Source organism: Saccostrea cucullata, unplaced genomic scaffold (genome assembly GCF_032062105.1).
Source record: "Saccostrea cucullata isolate Sc308-1 unplaced genomic scaffold, CSIRO_AGI_Scuc_v1 ctg11226, whole genome shotgun sequence".
Lineage (NCBI taxonomy): Eukaryota > Metazoa > Mollusca > Bivalvia > Ostreida > Ostreidae > Saccostrea > Saccostrea cuccullata.
The window spans coordinates 1-20,798 of record NW_026922761.1 but is presented as its reverse complement, the minus strand read 5'-3'; the positions used below and the strand labels follow the sequence as shown (position 1 = coordinate 20,798).

Here is a 20,798-nt window from a genome sequence, read left to right as displayed (position 1 = left end):
ACTTCAATTAATGAAAAATACATGTACATACAAAAGCGTAATGGGGGCTTTATAATATATTTACGTAGAAAACTCCAAGATAAGTAATGATGGATTTTTTTTTTTAAAACAGTTGTTTGATGGCACTTTACCAGGACACACTGAAGCTCTAGGCCTAGAAGTCTGTGAAAGGTTGTCACAAGCAGGTGCTTCCCAAGTAAGTGCAATATGACTGATTGAATGTGCAATAGGAAAAATAAATAAAATAAAAGATAAATAAGATTGAGATTTAAAATTAGAAATAATTTTCTTCCATGAATCTGATCAATCAACAATTGATAGAGCCTATCTAGAGACACAGATTATTCTATAAATCTTATCACATTCATGTGTGGATGGGTGATGTTTTGTGTTTTCACTTTATGGATTTAAAGAAGAAAGAAAATAAAGACATATATTCAATATAATATTACGGATGTTTTGGTATGATTATATATACACTAGAGCGGGGCATTTTTAGTGAGCAATCGCTAATAATGCTCACAAACTTTTTGTTTTCATATATTCAGTGTTATTAAAATTTTAATATTGGAGTGCATCATTGCCAAAATGACAAGTTCTGGATGTTAATGGACTAGAATACTGGATTACTACATTTATTAGAACTTACATAGAGCAGTGAAAGTGTATTTTTGTTTGAATTGTTTGTTTTAGATTCCTTCTGAAAAAGATGAAGTCAAAGAATCAGATGATTTGTCAAATGCTGATGCAACTGTCACAGGTGACTTTGTAAGTATAATTTCATGTCTTCAGGTAAATCGTATACCAATTGTAATTGATAAACTGTCAAATTTGGACATTTTCAATATTAAAGCTGGACACAATTTGTAAAAGGAATTTATCTGCCATATTCAGCCATATCTGAGGGCCCCTATAAATGTTGTTCACTTGGTCACTGTTCAGTGTAATCAGTTGACACTGTGTAGATAACAGTATGCTACGTAGACCTGGTAGCACCAAAAATAAGTGAGTACTTCTTCCAAGACAGGAGAGAAATGTACCAAAGAAACTAAATAACAACAGTTTCACAGGTCAGAGGAGTATACAAATAACCACAAATACAACCGCAATAAAAAGTTAAAAAAAACAATGTAAGATAACCAGCACAAAAACATGACACCATTCCACACCAATACATTTGACAATAAGGCAGTCAGATATAAGGATTGAGAGCAAATTTAACAATTTTTTTACAATGAAGATTGAATCTAATGTGGCGTATACTTAAAATATAAATTTATGAGTTGTTTTTATCTCTAAGCCTTTAACTTCATTCTGTTACTAAAGAATTGCACTATTTACAGGTTTCCAATAACATGCCACATCAAGTTGTATGTTCACTTGAGCCAAATAAAGCACAGGAAACAGTGAGTTATTGACATATATCATAGAAAAATTGCAGATTCAACTTCCTTAATAAAGTATTTTTCTCTGTAAAATTCACTTTAAAGTATTTACCAAATAATAAGCTTCATTTCTAAAACCATTTTTGCTAGTTTCATGCTGACATTTTTGATTTTTTTAATTGACTTAAAACAAAACTTTATAGGCGGCTGCTTGTACAGATGAAACTATATAATAGACCTTCCCGTTGGTGACCCACCTAAGAAACAGCTAGTCGAGGGGAACACAGTTGGAATTGAAAAGAGAGAGCTACAGAAGTATAGGTAAAGTAGTGTTTTGTGGATGTTGTAAATTGAAACAATTTTTTCTGATCATCAGAGAGCCAAGGATGTCGGTTTATTGTCCGTCTTAATTTAGGGGGAGGGGGGAGGTGGTCCCTTGTTCGTCATATTAAGATTGAAGAGTCCTATATCATGAGAAACAAATTTTATAGAAGAATAAATTGGGGTGTGGAAATAATTCTTTTGAAAATCTGAAACATTGCAGGATCATGGTGGTCTCTTGTTTCTTTGAATGGGTAATAAAATGCCTGCACATGTATGTAGTTTATGGCCATGCAGAATTACATACTAGTAAAGGAATTTTTTATATTCTTATAATGAGTCGATTGAATCCAATTTTTAATGTTATTGAAAGTTTAAAACATTACACTCTTTTTTAGGTATTCAGGTAGACATGTCTGAGAAGTGTGAGACTTGTGATGTTGGTGGTCACCCAAGTGAAAAAAATCCTCAAACAAATCACTTTAAGAAATCACTTATGAATCAGTGATTTGAAGATGATTTGTAAGTGATGCAAATTCCCATGCAAATGAGCTAACAAATCACTCCTAACAAATTGTAAGCAAATCACCCTGAAATCACAACGAAATCACTTTGAATAAATTGTGTAGAAATCACTTCTGTTGAACAAATCGCAACCAAATCACTCCAAATAAATTGCAAACAAATCATTTCAAATAAATTGCAAACAAATCACTTCAGTTTAACAAATCACTTTCAAATCACTCCAGGTGCATACACACGTGTGTGCACGATGCCCATGTCACCATCCCTCAAATATTTGAAACACACATGCATGCATATTTGTTGTATATTAACAAAAATACTTTTGGCAAGAGTATTTTAAAATAAAAACTTTTACTAGGATGTGTTCTAATTAAGATGGCATCTGATGTATTTTAGATACACACACATGACTACGTGGCTCCAAATTCAGAATATATGCTATAAGCATACAACTGTTGACTTTTAGAAGTTGGTAAATGGTTAATTTTTTCTAATCTGAAATAAATATTTGTGTAGATACTTTGAAAAAGCCAGTACTTTGCTGAAGCTTATAGCTTTACACAGATTTTGTTTTAAACATTAATTGCCACCGACTTTGTTGTTGTTCTTCTGAAGAACAATAAATTCCATGTAAACATATAGAATATTAACTGAATCTTAAAGGAGGAAATGATAGCATAATACAGTTATACATACCTTAAAACTATATTTTGCATGGTTAAGGAAAAAACACCAGTTCCAACAAAAGAAAAGAGGTATGAATCTAGAACAGCACAATCTAGCTCCTTTCATTTCAATTCAAATCTGATAAATGAAAATTGGCGGTAGAGTTTCTAATACTGACCAATCAGCAAGCCAGGCGGAAGTTGTGAAGTAAATCACTCTCAAATCACTCTGAAGAAGGACCATGAGATCAACAAATCATTTACAAATCATCCAGAAGAAAGACTAAGTTAACAAATCATCTTCAAATCACTTTGAAGAAAGACTAAGTTCCAGAAATCATTTTCAAATCACCTTGAAGAACGGCTAAGTTCAACAAATCATGAAGAAATCACTGTAACAATTTCCTAAGTTTAACAAATCACTCAGAAATTGTCTGAAATGGGAAAGAAATCACAAGCAAATCACCCCTTCATAACACATTGTAAGCAAATCAAAGTCATCATTTTGGTAGAAAGTGATTTAAGCATGATTTGTTAAATGAATTGCTTACAAATCACTGAAACAAATCACTTTTAAGTGATTTTAAAGCAATTTGTAGGCAATTTGTAAGTGATTTGTTTGAAAAAATTTTCACTTGGGCAGTGTGGGGAGACAGAACAAATGGAGGATTTTATGGATGATAGTATGTTTGACAACATCACAGACCAGAATTCTGATGCCGAAAGCTCCACTCATGACATTACACAAAATGACGAAAAGTAAGTTCACATGTTAAGCTGAGTTTAATCTACAACTATGATACCCACTGGCCACTACTACACATTATACCAAGGATTTGTGCTACTAGCCTAATTTAAGAGATTCTATAGTTAGTTATTTTTAGGTTACAAGATTTGAAGGTCTGTCTCTGTCTTTCTGTCTGGAACTTTTTATGTTTCTTTTATGCTAAACAAGACAGATAATCATCTTTGACAATGCAAAAGGTCAGAGGTCATTGTCAATAAGGAGACAATTTCAATGATGTAATCAATGGTCATATCTGCTTTCATTTAACTTTTTATCATTGAGGACATATCATTTCACACACACTTTTGAATGCTTTCGCTTTAATTTTAATTCAGAGAATGTTGAGAATGTAATGTAAATATCATATCATTTTCTGATTTCCTAAAAATTCTATGATTACTGGGTTCAAATGTTGTTAGAGCTGTTTGATGCAACATCAGATAATTGCAACGGTATGCTTTAATTTTGTAGTTCTGAAGAACTGCCAATGGAGGAGCCAGAACCTTGTCATTTGGAGGAAAAATTTTTAGTATTCAAGTGGCAGCTACTACAACTCTTTCAGTTTTGTCCAAAATGTCATCTTCCAGCTCGTGGCATTATCGATAAGAGAGTTGGAACTTGCATTCACATAGTGCAAAAGTCCTCTGCATGTAACTTTGTCAATAATTGGGCCAGTCAACCTTATATTGGCAAAATGCCAGCTGGAAATCTTCTTCTTTCAGGTAACGCTTTATCAACATATCAAATATTCAATACATATTAATACTAAAGAATTTATTGTATTGAAAAAGTAACTTCCAATACGTCTCGGACAAGCAGATTTTCTTGTAATTTTGTGAAAAAGTAGGAAATTTGAATTTTAAATGTAAATTGTTTTGACAGTGAGACAAGAACTTCGAAATTGGTTTTAAAGCAATAAGTTTTTATAAAATTCATGCTTTAAATGAATTACATTGTATAAAACTTTTTTTGATAGACTTGTTAATCCAATATATCGGATATTATAAAATATTGTATCTTATCGTATTGATTTTTTTGCTCAATACACAGCCTTACTTTCAGGTTCCATTTTATATTCTGGCAGTCTTAGTAGCAAGTGCCTACTAATGTTCAAGTTGTTGAATATGGCTTGTTTTGGATGCAGTACGTTTTTTTAGGTAAGTATTACTTTTCTTTATGTTTGATTGGTTTATTAAGTCAATGCCTAATCTTGGTCAATTTTTAAGGTGTTGATTTATCAAGAAATCAATCATATGTGGGATGGGATGGTTTAATATAGCATTTCACATGCACATTTTTGTTAAACATTCCAGTTTTAAGTTGCAAATCCTGGAAGTTTAAAATTTATAAATACATTGATTTTCTCTTCAGTATATTGATACCTTTTAAAACATATACAGTCAAACTTGTTTTAAGAGGCCACCTTTGGGAAGTCCGGAAACTGGCCACTTAAGACAGGTGGCCTCTTATTCCAGTTTGTCCTCAAACAGGACATTCGGTCAATAAATAAACAACATTAAGCACTACAGTTAAATTGATTAATCATAATTAAACAGGTCAATTTCACAAAGGCTTTTTATGTGTATATATAATAATTCAAGCTTATTTAAAAAGAATATTAAAGAATTCCAAATGTTTAGGTTTTGTGCATGTTTCTATTCCTACATAATAATTAAAAATCTTGCATTCATCAGTGTGCTTTTGTTACATTAAAATATAAAATTCTTTTCATTTTCATTTGAAGAAATACATACAGTGCCTGACTATTATCCCTTTTTTATAAAGAAAAAATACACAAAAATACAGTTTAATGGTAAATAAAATAAAGCAAAGAAATTAAAAATATGTTCACTTTCATGAGTTAAAAAAAAATGGTCAGCAGTATAACACCCCCTCCCCCAATTAATTAATCGGTAATTAATTTACTTGCTGATGTTTTTAAAGTCTGATTAATCTTATTGTTTATAAAGCTTTATAAAAGAATTTCTATGTAATATACACAGACACACAAATGAAATTAAGCGGTTGACCAGAGAGATGTATTTAGGCAGTTGAAAATCATTCCATAACACAGGTGTCAAGTGCAGCAGAGCGTAATTAATCCCTATTGATCTCTCTTGATAGTGAAATTCACGAGATAATCATGGCATATGAAGCACTTTGTTTTCACAAGAGTAGCAATTAGGGCTTCTACATGGATTCAAAATCTAAAAGGTGTGAATTTCTTTAGCTAGAGAAAAGTATCAATTGTAATTTAATTCTTTTAATTTCTCAATCGGCGATCTTGAAAAATAATTACAAATTGATCTAAGGCTGTTTAAAGTTAATTCTACGTTTAACGTCACATCTAAGTTCAAAACCTACGAGGGAGGAAGGAAAAAAATAAACAAACAAAATTTTCAAACAATTGTGAATTTATTCAAATTAACCTATTCACTACATTAAAACATTACAATTAAGTAATAAGAGCATTTAATTGATATGACACCTAAGATTAATTTCCCTAGCAGAGTTTTTCCTTAGTATGTAAATCAGTTTGAGTCCTATTGTTAGCAAACAATGTAGTCTAAAACTGAATGTGCAGGAAAGTGGCTTTTAATTAGGCCTCAGTTGTCCTTTGGATTTATATTGCCACACGTCCGTGGTACTTTGGAGGCAAATGCTTCTTCTTGTGGGAATAGTTGATCAATATCTACAATTATAATTATTGATGACAATATTTAAAACTGTTTATTTTGAAATATCCTCAAATTGAATTATGTCATATTTTTTCTTAGTACTAGATCTACTAACATTAAGTTTTGAAAGTGTGAATACTCATATTTGGACCATACTGATAGCTGTTAGATTATCTTTAATACCTTGAATTCCACACTAAAGACTGAATTCTTCACGTCTTGGAATACCCAAACCACTTCCCTTACTCTCTTTCACTTGAAAGGCCCTATCTTCGGCAAGCTTCTCCCTGCTCAAATCGTTACGACAAGTATTATCTTTTCCAAAAATTGTAGCTATTTGTAGGTACATGAATTACGAAGAAATCAATTACTTTACTCATTACTGTTTCTTTCGATTTTTACAGAAATATTTTTAATATGAAACATATTAGATAAGATTTGAATGTTGCTTTTCACTATATATAAATCTTGGTTTTTGACACACTTTCCACTCAGTTAAAAAGTTTTTCGATTCTCTTCAAAATACAATGAAAAGTTCAGCCAATAGAATCACGAACAGAGCTGTCAGTCTGAACATGTGATTCGAAGACTGACAAAAAAATCAACAAACTAGACTTTGTCATTAACTTCAATCATAAAATCATCTATTTTTTACTTACATTTATGGTCCCAAACTCTTTAATTCACTATTTTTCTTTAATAAGACACCAACTGCCTTTACTGCTGCTGTCAAAGCACATTTTCTGTCACTACGGGAAGCAGAATTCAGTCGCTAATTGTAGAACCAAACCGGAACAGACATACGGAATTCCGAATTGTTTGTTTTTTTCAAAGACGAAATTCTCATAAACCTACGCGCGCGGGTGACGTTAAACGTAGTTTTAATTTTAAACAGCCTAACAGGACAAATATTTTATTTTCATAAACACAAACAGAGTTCAGCGTAACTAAAAGCAATTTGTTTAATTGCATTAATAGGTTAAATTGACTAGCGAGGATATAATTACTCAAGCCAATGCGTTTAAAAGATGTGATAGGATCGCAACAAGTGACGAAATGGCCGCCTATTACAGTGTCAATAAGGCTGTTGGGGGAGGATTTGAGTGGCCGCTGGCCGCGTTACACAGGTGGCCGTTTATTCCAGTTAAAATATATAGGAAAAATGTTCGGGGGGAACTGAAAGTGGCCGCTGACCGCAAGTGGCCGTTGATTTTGGGTGGCCGCTAAGACAAGTTTGACTGTATGACCTTTATCTGTAGGCATCAACAACAGTATGTTTTGCCAACTGTTGTGCTACATTGGAAGCAGGCACAGAGTGCTATTATTGTCGACTTAAAGTCACAGAACAGAGGGTTGGTGCTTGCTGGTGATGGACGCTCAGACAGCCCTGGTCATTGTGCAAAATATGGTGCATTTACTTTCATTGAAACCAAGATCAATAAAGTTCTAGACATTCAACAAGTGCAGGTACTTTTATATATTTTATGATTAGGCTATCTAAATTTAATTCCCTGGTTCTCAGGCCAATTTTCTCCAAAACAGATGCGGGAGGGCGGCATTTTATTTTTCATTTTATTGGCAATAAAGTAGATGAGGGAGGTATTTTTTTAAATTTTAATTTCCGAATTTTCTTTAACATAAAGATAATTTTTTTAATCACAGATATACTTTCCATTTCTGGTCAAAATTTCTGCTTTATCCATTACTTAACAGCGTGTAAACATCGTAGGTAATGTCCTCGAATGTATTTTCAAACGAAGTAGCCAAAATCTCATTGTAAAGGGCTACCGGAAGTGATATTTGAATACTTAACTACGAGACAAATGAGGTCGGAATTTTTTTTCCCGGATTGATCTCCGCAACACCCACTTTTTATTTTATCAAAAATACAATAAAATCGGCAATGCGGCTACCTCAAAACGGATGCGCGCGGGCCTGAGAACCAAGATTTCAATTTTATATGGCCTTATATTGATTTCTTTTTTTTTTCTTTTTTTTAAGTTAAGGTGATAATATTTTATTATTAGGCCAAGTAAATTTAAAATTTCGGTTTTCAGGCCTACACCATCCCTTTTGAATTAGCCACATTCCAAATTTTATATTGATTAAAATGCAAAGTTATGCAGAAACCCGTCTGGAAAAAGAGTTCTGCCCTCATTTGAATATCATTTCCTGTTACCATACGCAAAGAGTCTTGGGTACCTCATTTAAAAATATATTAGAAGATAATGCTTATGATGTTCAAACTTTGATAATCAATGAAAAATGCAAACATAATGTTCAGACATGATCAGTATGGAAAGTATATCAATGATCAAAGAATTTTTATTATTATTTTATAGAAAATTGGATACTCATCACCATGAAAATGATTTAAAATAAAATACTTTCTCCCACATTGGCCTGAGAACCAGAGAATTAAATTTATGTAGCTTAAACACTGAATTTAATCTGTTTGAATTTCTTGTTTATGGTTCGAGTTCTTGTTTGAGGATTTTTGGTGGCACAAACATTTACCTGTCAATCTAAAGGTTAAATCTTTCCAGGTAATTTTCATTTCTATTGAAAGCAGTGTTTATTTAATTCTAGGAAAGGTTTCTAAAATGGACAGCATTTGAATGTCCAAAATTTGTAAAAATGTACAAATGTCCTTAATTAAGTGGAATAATTTATGGCCATAACTCACTCTCAAATATGATATGTTAGATAAAATAACTTCAGCATAGATTCAGTTATTAAATATGAAAAAATTTAAAAAATATATTAAGTGAATTAAAACTGTCATTTCATTCCTTATATATTCAATTTGGTTAGGGGTTAAAAGGTTATTCATTCTGACTAGTAAAGTTTTGCCATCATTAGCCTGAATGGGCTTGTGCCGAACAAAATTGGTGCATACTGCTTGTGTTGAAGAGTTTTGGCATGAAACTAAAACCTTTGTTTTTTTTTTTAGAGTTGATTTTGTTCACCTTTATTTTCTGGAACAACTACATGTAAATCTTAAACAGGTATGATCATCACATGTATATCTCAGCCAAGTGTGTTTATCTAAGTTATGCATACTTTATCTCTTGAGTGAATTGGAAGGACTATAGAATAGTTCTTGCTATTTTAAGTAAATTGTGTTTATTTTTTTAAATGTAAATCCTTAGTTATGTTTTCTCCATTATTCATTAATTCATGATACATTTAGACAGACCATTTAGTTGAAAGTGTACATGAATACATGTTTGATTTCTGTTCTATTTTTTCTACAGAGTAATGAAGTTCCAAATAGTTCATGGTGTGAGCATGAAGGATTAAAAAGAAGTGTTAGATTCCTGAAGGATGAGGGGTTGCAGTTAGACACCCTTATTACAGACAGACACAGACAGAATAACAAGTGGATAAAGGAAAACCTTGATGGAACAAACCACTTCTATGACATCTGGCATGTTGCAAAAGGTATGTACTTATGAATGAAGAAAATTTAAGTGAATAGTATGGATATATTTAAATTATATTAGAAATTCAAGTGGTATGAAATATTTACATACAAGTATGAGTTAAACATATACATAAATTAACTTTGTAGGCACAGGAAAGAAACTGGATGCTTTGGCAAAGGTCAAGGATTGCGATATTGTTGGTGAATGGAAGCAGTCCATCACCAATCATATGTATTGGTCTGCAGGTTCTACACCAGATAACAATGGGGAAATGATTGTTGCCAAGTGGGAGTCGGTTATCCAGCATGTGCAAAACATCCACACCAACCACCCAAATACTCTTTTCCAAAGTTGTCTTCATGATCCCCTGTAAGTAGATGACGAGCGGGAAATAGAGTGGCTTAATCCAAGTATGATTTTTTTTATGCCTATTCAAATATAACACACTATTTTTTAAGAATATTTTAATTATTCTGTAAAAATTTTCAATCTTCCAGGATAAATTACAAATGTGATATGTATATTTATATATTTTATTTATTTTGGATTTTTAGCAAGCAAGGCTTTTGAGCAACTGGAAAAGATTCTTTTAAACAAGACCCTCTTAAAAGATATTTCAAGACTTTCCAGTCAGGAGCAGACATCTTCATTGGAGGCTTTTCATAGCTTAATACTCCATTTTGCTCCCAAGAATACAGCCTTTTCTTATCTTGGAATGTTATGTCGGTGAGTAAAATGCTACATACATACATTCTAACATTGAAGTGGCCGTATGATGAACATTACTGTTTTAAAACTAACTGGCACTTTCTAATATTCTGAAATATTTACATTTACTGATGTCTTCCCTTATATAACAATGATAATGAAATTGAAATTCAATTTTCAATGACATGCAGATGGTCACATGATCCGATTTTCTTGCATATGGAAAGCAAAACTGTACGAGCCATGAGGAAAGTTCAGATTGTCACGTCACATGACGTCGAGGGAAACATTAAGTTGAAAAACTTTGTATTTTAGAGTATGCCATGCACCTCCAACAAGAGTTGGTTGATGGATACATCCAAGGGCCAAGCCAGTTACGAGATTCCATTGATAATCTACGTGCAAGGGTACCCAATTTTTTATCCGCAAATGCAGATGCAGATCAACCCGACAAGGCAGAGGCTGTGGAGATGTTCATGTCCAGATATAACAGATGATGACACTCGATATATCTATTTGTGTCATAAAGTGCTTTGCACTTATCTAACTTGATTGTTACAACCACATAAAATTGTTCCTAGTTACTTGTATTTTCACACAATTAACTCCTTAGAAACCTTTGTGCAGAATGCATAAACATGTTGTTGATTACCAAAACCAGTATGTACTTATTTTATTGCCTTTAAGGTCTGACAAGTTGTAAGAACTGTTTGTTAAAAAATGCTACATTCAATGTTGTTTTTTTTTTTTTTTTTTTTTTTTTTTTGACATTTTTGAATGACCTTACCTAGGTTTCTAGTTATTTGGCCACTCAAAGTTTTTGTATTGTCCGTCATTTGCAGGAAATGCATTTCTAATACTTGACATTACACAGGCTGGTAGAGGAGTACGGTTGTTCTTTCCCAGGAAACCCCAACACCATCTTACTAATTGACGATAAGCCACATATCTAAACTTCCTAAAATATTACACATTTTGTAAAGATTGTGCTTCATATATATAAAGTATGTTTGAAATTTAACCATGGTTGATTATTTTTTAATTTTTAATTCACTGTATGGTTTTATTTATTAATACACTCACTGATGCTGGGGTTTCTGTGCCCTCCCCCATTCCTGTTGGTAGGCATAATACTCTGTTTCTAAAACCCATGGATCCAAACAAACACTTCGAAATCCAGGATGTGATGTTATGCAAATAAAATCCTTGTCTGTCTGTTCCTTTCCTTCATTTATTTTAGCTTTTGTTTTAATTGTCACATTCTTGACAACAAAACCTATTGTCTGGACATTCAATAGGTTGACATGTACCACATGTACACCTAAAATGCATATATATTTATTATTCATTGCCATATTTGGAAAGGGGTCTTGACTTTTTTATTTTAGGGATGAAATAGTTTTTTAAAAATTGTTGAATGTTTACCGGGTACTACTTGTTAGAAAGGAATGTTTGAAGTGCAGTCTGATGATAATGGAGCATTTTGATTACAAAAGTAATTATTTATTCCTGACTGTTGGACCATCCTGTGAAGTCACCATGAGACACTCGGTGTCAAACAACAACATTCCACATCCACCCTTCCATTTTTAAAATCTGCCCGAGCCTTGCATTTTGACATTTCATATTTCTTTTGGTCAAAGACTGAAAGTCTATACACTTGAATAAACGTACTTTTGTCAGTCAAATTTTGTACAAGTACCTTGATTTGCATCTTTCTATGCAAAATGATATAAATGAAATCAATTAGTATGGTGATTGATGCATTAATCCCTTTTACTATTTGATTGTTTGCTATTTGATTCTTGTCATACTCATACTGTAGGTGCTTGGTTTCAGGGGGTGGCTTCTGTTCAAGGTGTGACGAAATACTGTCTTTAAAATTTAAAAAAAAATTGCAGAAATTAGCACTGTTCAAATAAGTATCATATAAGTATTATGATATTTTTAAAGATTGCTAATTTCAGCGATTTTTGATCTTCATTTAAGAAGTAATCGAGACACGCCCAATCACAAAAACCATACACAATACTCAAAATACACGTGCACAAAGCGCCTTTGTGCTCTGGTAAAGAATCGTCGCTGTCGCTATTGAATGAATCGTCCGCAGACATGTTGTGTTCTTGATGTGACGTCACACTGTTAAAGTCTCGTGTACTCTCATAAAATCTCGCGTTCGCTCGGCAATCTCCGTAGAAAGGAGAATTCTAAGGTACGCTTGACAATAATAAATATGTGTTTCTATTGTTCAGAAATATATATATTATGAAAACTAGCGTGTATTCAACAGATCAAAGTCTTTTATTTTAATTATTTATAAGATGTATGTCTAATGATGAGACCATATCCAGATAAAAGCTTCTGAAGTGTCAATATAGTAAAAAAGTGCCAGGACCCGCTCTTTAAATAATTTAATTCAAGTTATATAGTAATATATAGTGAAATTATTTCCTTGTGTGAGACCTAAAGAGGGACAAGTAACTCTCATTTTCACTAAAATTTCTCTGATTTCAGGAGTTGTCTCCCCTTGAAAAGATCAATAATGGCGGATAAACAATGCGGCATGCAGTCTGGTCACCTGAACGGACCCCCATACCAAACCATTCTCACAATTTGCTCATGAGCAGCTCACGTGAGGACTAACCAGATTTCCTCACCTGAGTTGCTCACGTGAGTCTCATGTGCAATTTAACATGCAAATTAGGTGAAATGCTCACGTGAGCAGGGTTCTGCACATTAGCATTTTTTGCTCACGTGAGGAATCATTTTGCTCACCTAGAATATTGCTCACATGAGTCTCATGAGGCTCATGAGACTCATGTGCAACAATTGCTCACTTGGAACAAGCAACAATAGAACAAAATTCAGATTACAAACATTATATAATTATGTAATTCTAAAATGTGATTCATCAATTACATTTTAAATACTCTTGAGCAACATGTACATGTAAATAGATGCACTCATAATTATGATCAGAGAACTTCATCTTTTAAACTTAAAATGAAATAAAAATTTTAATTAAATTATTATATTATGTAAAGTTACACATCAATCAAGGTATTATTATCCAATAGTTCCATTTCCAGTAGATTAACATAGAACATCCAATGTAAATGTCCAGTCAACATTTTTGACTGCACTAAGTACTAGATGGTTTTAAGTTGTCTTGGAGGCTAAAAGTAGATGTTTCTGCCTTTGCTGAATTTATGAGTGGCAGTTATACTTGGGTTCAAAATAATAATCCAGTGGTCATAAGAATCATAATCAATTCATCCTGTTCTGTTCTTTTTCCTTGCATTTCCTTTAAATGAGTGCCAACTACTGTACATGCAAGCTCAGCTAGAGTCCGTTATTAATCTGCAGATCCTCTGATTCCAACTTTTATCTGCAAAAAATTTGAAGTTATAATAATTAAGTTAGAATATTTTTAAGGTTCCGTTGGTCATGAAAAGCCAGTCAATAGAAAAATCATATGCATCAATATTTAATTAGCAACTTAAATACTTGCAATTCATAGAATACTGTACTGAGGCTGTCAATTGTACACTCTGACCTAATCTGCTCTTACCATATTTATAGTTCTTAATTAAACTGTAATTCCTGATAACATTCTGCATCAAATATATCAAACTTAAATACACTGATAATTAACATTTTCTTTTTAATTAGTAATATCTGAAATGAGAGGGGGGATAATAAATTTCAAAGCACTTACCCTATTCTCAGATCAGCATATCTTTGAAATTTTCCTTCATTGTGGCTGCACCATGGTAATATCTAATTGATCTTTAATCATTTCCTCATCCCATGGACATACTGAATACATTTGTAACTTAATTTTAAAGTTTGGCATCTAGTTCAATATGGTGATGACATGTATTTCCAAAAGCATATTTCAGTTCTTCACTGTATTAATCCATATACTTTCAATGTCCTTCACAAACATTTTGTATTGAATTTTTGAACTGGTCTTAGAAGGCGCACAAATCCTAACTGGCTCTCCTCATTGGATACTGCCCCACCTTAAGTAACAGTGGGGGACACAACAGGTTGTTTAAGCAGAGGAAAGCATTTTCAAATTGATGGGAGATGAAGATTAGAAGCTCAAGAAATTAAGATATTCCTGCCTGGTCCCCAATCATTTGTGATACTATCATCAGGAAGTGTTAACACTTAACACATGGTCAATTTGTAATAAAGGCTTGGGAAAGCTTAGACCACATAGAGTATCAGAGTATTGTATTTCCTCACGTGAGTCTCAGGTGAGGAATTGAGACTTGTAAATCTTTAGTTTTGGTTCTACTTGTAATACTGAATTTTGACTATGTCCAATTTCCTCACCTCTTGCTCACGTGAGAAAACTGAACTTAGAAAAATCACTACCAATATGCTATATCTTTAATTAGGCTGTTCTTAGGTGAGCAAATTGAATAGACTTTTGCTCATGAGCATTGAGGTGAGCATAATTTTGCACATGTGCATTTTGGTTAGTTTTTTCCTCCCTAACAAAGACTAACAATCTGCACATGAGCAAAATCCAATTCTACCTAATTTGCATACAATTCTTACTTGATTCTCATGTGAGTCTCATGAGCTGCTCATGAGCATTTGTTAGAATGTTTGGTACGGGCAGTTTTGACACCCGTATACCTGGATATCTACCAATTACCTCTGTAACCTTTGTTGTGTTCATCACACAGGTAAGAAAAACAAGATTTTTAATTCAAAAAATTTTAATGAGCTAAGTAATAAAGAATATAACATTTTTACATGTACAGACTCTCTCGTAACAGAAAATGTCACATTTTACACATACAATAATACATTATTCACATGTCCACATTTTCCCCATTTACACAGTTGAAAAGAATCAATGCATAATGAACCATAAAAACAATTATTACATGTAAGATAGTTCACAAAATATATTTTTAAATACAAATTTTATACATTTGAAATGCATGTACATATCATCAATGCCCCCCCCCCCCCCTTCACAGTCTTACAATTTCCTTTTTAATTTTGGATCTCTTAATGATTTACTGTAAGTGTCTTTAGATTTTTTATCGTACAGCTGATATCTTTTAGATCTGTAGAATTTTCTTTGAAATTTGTATTTTAACAGTTTTTGTTTCATTTTAAAGTAATTTTGTCTATTTTGTTGTTGTTTTAGATGATGGACCACTCTACTTCCTTTGACAACAGGTGCCCCTACAGATTCACAAAGTTCCAGTGTTGAGTTTCCATGACACCTAGCTAGTGAGTGCACAACTTTATGTATTCTACTTTCAAAATTCCTACTACTTGTAATACATTTTGGATTTGATTTTTAATATGCCCTATTTACAGATTCAGATTTTTGTTTACAAGTATGATATTTGATTCTATCAAGATTACTTTGTCCTAAAGTCAAATTTATACAGTTTTTTAACAAACATTTGTCTTTTTCTGTCATGTTTAATTCAAAGTCACTAGGCAACACTGAAGATTTCCACTTATTGCTTTTCAGTCCACGACAGGAAAAGGAATAGAGTTGACAGGACTTCCCGCACTGTCCCTGGTAGCAGTTTATGAGGGAACCAACCGCAGTAGACATAGCACGCTTCATCAAAGGTAAGTCGCCGGAGTAGTGTTTGTAGCAATTCTCGTACTCTGTCCTGCATCGAAGCTTCAGGTCCAAGGCAAATCTTCTCTGCATGGATTCTCTTATGGCCTTGGTTCTTCCCGGAAACATGTGACTGCTGAATGGAGCCTTAGCAGTCTGTTTTCTTTGAGAGTCAAAGAAGTGACGCAAGTCCTTAAGGTTTTCAATCACATGTCCTTGTTTTTCAGATGCACCAGACGCAGCGGCACTGTCTCCATCACTGGTGAAATGGGATATGACTAGTGGCCGGTCATCACTTTGTAACTCACCTACACAATTAGCGGCCCATCGCTTCTCGTCTCCAATGGTGGTCTCCGGAGGAATGGTTGCAGTGCAGTCTTCGTGTCCTGGGCAGGTAACTTCTTTTCCTTTGCTTCGTAGGTGTGCGCCTTTCTTACATAGTTTATTCCCACAGAAAACTGCTACCACATTCTTCCTCTGAGTTACATTTTCACTTACGGTATACGTCACTTGGGTGGCAGCTTGGAATGGGGTTTTCCCAATGGTACTGAAGGTGGCATTATTGTAACGAGCATCTCCTTCCGCTCTGATGGAGGCATCCGGAAGTCCACATTTTTCATTAAGCTTATGCGAAATTTTCTTCATACTGTTTTTATTTACATCAGTTATATTTTCCGTCCTTTGTTGCAGGTCTGTCATGTTAGTGGTTCAATTTTTCAAAATGCTACTCGCATACCCTCTGTTGTAAGACTGGTACCCAGGTGACCGATAACTTGGCACACAAGTGCAGCTCTACACTGCCAGATACTCACCTCTTCGTAAAGCTTTTCTGGTGACTGGTATTGATTTCTTACATCAAATGGAAAGGATCCATGCCAGGTCGTTTTTCCTCCCCATGCTGATTCCAGTGGTTTTTAAAAATAGAAATTTCTGTGAAATTGTTTCAAAATGCTATTGTTCCTACAGTTTTGCCGATTTCAATATAACTTGGAGAAGTACACAATTTCAATTTGGGTCATCTGACACAGATTCCATGTAGGTGTCCACTTTGATCACTAGGCCCGGGCCGGTGTTGCCTTCGGCTCTTGGCATCTATAACTGCAAACACTAGAAATTTCTTTGTCCTGAAACTCTTCTTTACTTAGTCTTCTTATAGGAACCAGAGATTGGACTGGGCTGGTGGTCCTACATTTCTGGCCTTTGTTGTGAGGAATACTAATTGGCACACAAGCAACCATCTTGGTCCTTTTTTTGGCATGGTAATTATTTAACTGTATACTTGTTTTTTCTAAGAATATGCTATTGTATGTGGTGCACATTTTTAAGTATTGAAACTTTTGTGTTGTTTATTCATTGCCGAGCTGCCAGGACTTTTCTGTGAACTCCATTCTTTGATGACTGAAAATGCTACTCCTCCTACAGTTTTGGAACCCCTTTCTTAATATAACCATTAACAAGTATCACTGTTACACTAAGATACATTAATTCTGTGCACCATTTTTTCCATTCTCTGAACGGTGTTGTTTTAAAATTAAGATTTTCATTTTTTGTGAAATTCCTTCAAAAATCAGTTAACTTCATGTTTCAGTTAATTGAGTCATTAATTAAGTTGAAATTATATTTTAGCAGATAGCCAAAAACTACAATATTTCAGCTTTCATTTCATTCAAATTTTTTTTCTGAATAATTCACTTATTAAATTTTTTCAAGTTTTGAAATTAATATGCCAAAGATGAATTTGTACAGAAATTTAGCCTAAAATTCAATACTGTATGTATACAGGGTTATTTTTTGTTATGTTCGCCCTTTTTGCACTTGCAAACAATTTTCCCGTTTTAAATTCGCCTAGTTTAGTTTTGTTTAAGTAATTATGCTGTGTTATTCTGAATTCCTTTGTTTTAAGTTAAACCAGGAAGAGGGCGAAAGTCGAAAATAAAACGGGGGGCAGAGACTTCCCTGTATACAGTAATCTGTGAAGAGTTATCTCCTATTTTTCCCTTAAGGACAAAGATTTTTGATTTATATGAAAGATTAACTAATATTTTGTGCAAATTTCATTTAATTTCATTAACTTTTACCGGTGTTGGTGGCTGACGCTGGGAAATAGCCAATCAAAATGAACTTAATCAATTGAAGTTCCATATATATATAAGACAATTTTTTTTTCCATTTTTGGCAATTTGTTTTAGGCCTACAGTATTAAAATTGGACTCATGTACTAGGAATATCATTTCTTTAGCAGAACTATCCCACTGAATTAGATCTTCTCACCTCAACTTCGTAAAGCTGTTTCTCGGTGACTGGTATAGTGGCACTTCTTAAATCGAATGGAAAGGATCCATGCCAGGCCTCGTTTTTCCTCCCCATGCTGATTCCAGTCCAGTTGACCATCACAGTCTGGAAACTTCTCTCTCAGTGTTCTTTAAATGCAAAACCAACCTTGTTCCACAATTTAGCCGTCTTTTCTTGGTGAAGTACTTTGTATTATTTCAATTTGGGTCATCTGACACAGATTCCATGTAGGTGTCCACTGGCTGGACCTCACTTGGCCTGGGTCGTTTTTGGAAAAAACTTCAATTGTAGCTTAGGAATTCTTGGCAATTGTATACCTGCAAACACTCCATTTTTCTGTGGCCGTAACAATGTCCTGAAACTCAGTTATAAATACTTCAATCTTAAGATATATCATAGGAAAATCAGAGATTGGACTGGGCTGGTGGTCCCATACTTTGGCCTTTGTTGTGAGGAAAGACTTCTACGTTTTATGTATTGATGTTGATGCAACCATCTTGGTCCTTTTTTTGGCACAAAGGTAATTATTTAACTGTATTCAATACTAAAAATTTTTTTTTTTTGATAGAATAAAACTATTGTATGTGGTGCACATTTTTAAACATATTGTAAACTTTTGTGTTGTTTATTTATTTTAGATGCAAAATCTGAGATGTGTCTTTTATCAGATTCATTTTATATACATTCTTTGATGACTGATGGAAAGCACTTTGATTCCATGTCTGTACCCCTTTTCGTGTGAAACCCCTTATCTTAATCACCAGCCATTAATCAGTGATCACTGTTACCAAAGCTCCAAGGTACATTATTGAAGTCTCTTTTGACACCATTTTTTCCAGTCTCTGACTTTGTTTTAAAATTAAGATTTTCACTTTTTTGCTAATTAATTCCTTAAAAAACAGTGAACTTCATGTTTCTTAAAAATTAGAGCTCATTAATTAGAGTTGAAATTATATTTTAGCAGATAGCCAAAAACTACAATATTTCAGCTTTCATTTCATTCAAATTTTTTTTCTGAATAATTCACTTATTAAATTTTTTCAAGTTTTGAAATTAATATGCCAATATATGAATTTGTACAGAAATTTAGCCTAAAATACACACACTGTATGTATACAGGGTTATTTTCGCCCCATGTTTGATATCATCGTATGATTTTAATACAGGTATAAAAGGACAACCCAGTACAAAACCCCAGTTTGAAGAATCTCAAAATAACATGGCATACCAAAACGAAAGTCTGCAATGAGTATTAGCTGAAAATAAAATACAGACACACAGATAAACAGAAAATTTCCTTGTATACAGTAATCTGTTAGGAAGAGTTATCTCCTATTTTTAATCCCTTAAGGACAAAGATATGTATATGAAAGATAAATAACTCGGAGACATTTTGTGCAAATTTCATTTAATTTCATTAACTTTTACCGGTAGTTGTCTTAAAGGTCTTACGCAAGGAAATAGGCAATGTGTATGAACTTCACTTTAAGTTCCATATATATATAAAAATTTAACCATATATATAGAGACAATTTTTTTTTCTTTCATTTTTGGCAATTTGTTTTAGTGTGTGTTGTATTAAAATTGGACTCATGTACTAGGAATATCATTTTTTTTGCAGAACTATCCCACTGAATTAAATTTAGGAACTCTTTTTTACAGGTGCGCATGATGCAACTTCCTGGATGGTGTGTAGGCTGTTTGTCAACATGTGAATCCCACAAAATTATTTGAAAATAATGTAGGTAAGTTTACTGTCGATTTTCTTTCTTAAAAGCCGCATAAGGCATATTTTTTCTGATCTCAAATTTTTGTTTAAGCGTTAATCTTTATTTTCTGAGCTTTCATGAATTTTCTGCGGAAAGTCTAATAAATTAAATAATTTAATTCAAGCTATATAGTAATATATAGTGAAATTATTTCCTTGTGTGAGATCCAGAGGAGGAGTACTTTGTCACTGGGTCTGCTGAGGGAGATATAAAGGTCAGTAATGCAAGAGAATACAGAAAGCTAGCGCAAGCACCAGACAAAGATTTTAAACAAGGTCCCCTGGAATACTTAAGTAAAGTGCTCCACCAAAGCATCCTGCCACTGGCAATTGAACCCGGCTGACTCCCAAACCTTTTGATCAGAGACTAAAGAATTTTCTCATTAAACTTTATTTTAAACATTAGAGAACATGCATTTGATGGTGTTCTAAGTGCTAGATTAGTGACAAGTGAATAACCTGGCAGAGAAGAGTTTGGGTTGGTTTCTTTGGGGGAGGGTGGGTGGTATATGAGAACTTTAAAGCAGGGGGATTGTAGTAGTCAGGAAGGTTCAATATAAAGTGATCAGATGAGTGGAATGATGGAGCATCTGCATTTTTCTCTACAACAGGGTTTTAAAAAGGGAAATACAC

The 20,798-nt window shown here is 33.4% G+C and overlaps 3 protein-coding genes across 3 annotated transcripts; 2 read left to right on the top strand and 1 right to left on the bottom strand.

The window, feature by feature from the left end:
* The first annotated feature begins 3,557 nt into the window (after nt 1-3,557).
* Nucleotides 3,558-4,840, top strand: LOC134262391 (uncharacterized). Its single transcript, XM_062744770.1, has 3 exons — nt 3,558-3,655; nt 4,155-4,405; nt 4,746-4,840. Exons 1-3 carry the CDS (start codon nt 3,558-3,560, stop codon nt 4,838-4,840), a joined length of 444 nt encoding a protein of 147 aa, XP_062600754.1.
* A 2,577-nt stretch (nt 4,841-7,417) lies between these two features.
* On the top strand, nt 7,418-10,496 carry LOC134262390 (uncharacterized). Its single transcript, XM_062744769.1, has 5 exons — nt 7,418-7,488; nt 7,621-7,828; nt 9,619-9,805; nt 9,936-10,199; nt 10,344-10,496. Exons 1-4 carry the CDS (start codon nt 7,418-7,420, stop codon nt 10,160-10,162), a joined length of 693 nt encoding a protein of 230 aa, XP_062600753.1. The 3' UTR covers nt 10,163-10,199; nt 10,344-10,496.
* Nucleotides 10,497-15,829: 5,333 nt separating this feature from the next.
* Nucleotides 15,830-16,804, bottom strand: LOC134262392 (uncharacterized). The gene has a single exon (XM_062744771.1). It carries the CDS (start codon nt 16,802-16,804, stop codon nt 15,830-15,832), a length of 975 nt encoding a protein of 324 aa, XP_062600755.1.
* Nucleotides 16,805-20,798: the final 3,994 nt, after the last annotated feature.

Excerpts from the sequence above, each read along its gene's own strand:
- LOC134262390 (XM_062744769.1), top strand. The coding sequence starts at position 7,418 with ATGGCCGCCTATTACAGTGTCAATAAGGCTGTTGGGGGAGGATTTGAG. Across the intron at positions 7,489-7,620 it reads CCGCTGGCCGCGTTACACAG|GCATCAACAACAGTATGTTT; the intron begins GTGGCCGTTTAT and ends CTTTATCTGTAG. Across the intron at positions 9,806-9,935 it reads CATCTGGCATGTTGCAAAAG|GCACAGGAAAGAAACTGGAT; the intron begins GTATGTACTTAT and ends TTAACTTTGTAG.
- LOC134262391 (XM_062744770.1), top strand. The coding sequence starts at position 3,558 with ATGGAGGATTTTATGGATGATAGTATGTTTGACAACATCACAGACCAG. Across the intron at positions 3,656-4,154 it reads ATTACACAAAATGACGAAAA|TTCTGAAGAACTGCCAATGG; the intron begins GTAAGTTCACAT and ends TTAATTTTGTAG. Across the intron at positions 4,406-4,745 it reads TGGAAATCTTCTTCTTTCAG|GTTCCATTTTATATTCTGGC; the intron begins GTAACGCTTTAT and ends CCTTACTTTCAG.
- LOC134262392 (XM_062744771.1), bottom strand. The coding sequence starts at position 16,804 with ATGACAGACCTGCAACAAAGGACGGAAAATATAACTGATGTAAATAAA.